This window comes from Mus caroli, unplaced genomic scaffold (assembly GCF_978045245.1).
Source record: "Mus caroli unplaced genomic scaffold, Mus_caroli_1 scaffold_5, whole genome shotgun sequence".
NCBI lineage: Eukaryota > Metazoa > Chordata > Mammalia > Rodentia > Muridae > Mus > Mus caroli.
In genome coordinates, this window is record NW_028227260.1 from 96,431,655 (window position 1) to 96,433,845 (window position 2,191).

The window sequence follows — 2,191 nt, forward strand, 5'->3', positions numbered from 1 at the left end:
GCAGTTGCCTTGAATAGTTGCAAGATGAAGGCACCGTCACTGCCTTTTCAGAGAGGAGGCAGTTTGTTTCAGGGATTTGCCTCAGGACAGCAGAAGGGTGGGGTCCAGGAGTTTGTTTTAGGCCAGTAGATGAGATGGAGTCCAGGCCCTGACAGGAGACAAGGGAGGACCCACAGTGAACACAGAGGGAATTTGAGAGTTGCCTAACTCTTCACAGTGCAGTTCAAGCTCCTATCTAGAATGGGGATCCAGTATTAGCGTTGCAGTCTATGATTGTGGGGTGCCTCATCCTCTCTTACAAGAGCTAGGTAAGGATCTTGATCTGAGATGATTTCATCAGGGGAAGCCCAGGCAGGTCTAGAGTAAAGCTGAGGTGCAACCACAAATATGTCACATGTACACCAAAACTCTTTGCTTAGCCTCATGCACATTTCTGGAAACCCTGAAGCCTCTGCTCTGCCCCAGTTTCAGTATGAGGAAACTTGTCACTACTCCCCTCAGTCTCTCAAGAGACAGACGTGACAGGGAGATAGGACTGCTTGTTGCTTTAGAACACACATAATAGAAAGCCTGTTATTGGCATTTTGTGAGCCTTTCCAGTGAAGTAACCGTCAACAATGAATACTTCTACTGTCCCCTTTTCCCCTAGGTCTCTGGATCTATATCTTCAAGCTCCTGCCTGGTGTTCAAGACTAGAGTTATCATCATGCCTAGACCTCGGAAGCGTAGGAGATGTATGGTTGAGGGACAGCCCGAGGCCCAAAGTGTTGCGGTTTCAATGGAAGAAGATTCTTCCTCATCCTCTTCTACTTATTCCTCCTCATCCTCTTCTACTTATTCCTCCTCTTTCCCTTCTTCCTTCTCTTCTACCTCTTCTTCCTATGCTCTAACATCAGGCAACTCAGAGGAGGGCTGTGCTGCTTCTAGAGCATCAAGTCCTTCTCATAGTCCTCCAGGAGCTGGCTCCTCCTGCACTGATATGATTTCCTCTCCACGTAGCCAGGTCAGTGCAGACTCTGAAGGTATGGAGAGTCTAGGCTCCTCACAGGCCCTGCCATGTGGTACTTCAATGTCTACAGGTGAGATGGATGCCAAAGTAGATGAGTTGGTAAAATATCTGCTCTTTAAGTATCTTATGAAAGAGCCAGTCAGCAAGGCAGAAATCCTGAGTAATATCATTAGAAATTATCAGGACTACTTTGCTGTTATATTTAGAGAAGCCTCAGAGTGCATGCAATTAGTCTTTGGCCTTGAATTAAAGGAAATAGATCCTGCTAGCCACACCTATATCCTTACTGTAGCCCTAGAGCTCACCTATGATGGGATGATGACTGATGTTCAGGGCCTACCAAAGACAGGCCTTCTGATCATGGTACTGAGCATAATATTCATGGAAGGCAACTGTGTCCGTGAGGACATGGTATGGGGTATATTGAATAACATAGGCTTGTATGCTGGGACTGAACACTTTATATATGGAGATCCCAGAAAGCTCATCACTGATAATTTTGTACAAGAAGGGTACTTGGAGTACAGGCAGGTGCCTGGCAGCCACCCTCCTTCCTATGAGTTCCTCTGGGGCCCAAGAGCCTGTGCTGAAACCACCAAGATGAAAATCTTGACCTTTTTGACCAGCATCAATGGGAGTGATCCTAGATCATATCCAGTGTGGTATGCAGAGGCTTTGAGAGATGAGGAACAGCAGGAATAGGCTAGAAAAGTCTGGCCCCTGATACTACTGCTCTGAGCAGCACACATTATAGTGCACGTACAGTTCCCAATTCAGATAAAGTTACATAGACTCAGTGAACTAAGCAGTGGACCCTCAATCTAGATCTGGTGGGAGGAGAGTATGAGCCACCCCACTCTCGCTGTTCTGTTTGAGTGACTCAGGAATTTTTCCTCTTAGTATTCTAAAATGTTGCTACATTTTCTAGAAGGCTCATTAGGCTGAGTTTTAAGCTTCCAGTTTATATTAGTCATGCACTTACTGTTGTTTATCCATGTTGAAAAAGCATTGCAATTTTGTAAAACAAGTTGGGATGTTTTCCATCTGATCTGCAATCTGTCACAAGACACCATGGTGTTGGGATTATTTCCTCAGCTATGAGGAAGAACTGGATAAACAGAATAAAGTTGTTAATAATAGAATAATAATAATTGTTAATAATTGCCTTATTATCTTTAGTTT

General features: G+C 44.6%; 1 protein-coding gene across 1 annotated transcript; it reads left to right on the forward strand.

Annotated features, from left to right (window-relative positions):
- Positions 1-706: 706 nt before the first annotated feature.
- Positions 707-1,711, forward strand: LOC110286499 (melanoma-associated antigen 10-like). The gene has a single exon (XM_021152864.2). It carries the CDS (start codon positions 707-709, stop codon positions 1,709-1,711), a length of 1,005 nt encoding a protein of 334 aa, XP_021008523.1.
- The last annotated feature ends 480 nt before the right edge of the window (positions 1,712-2,191 follow it).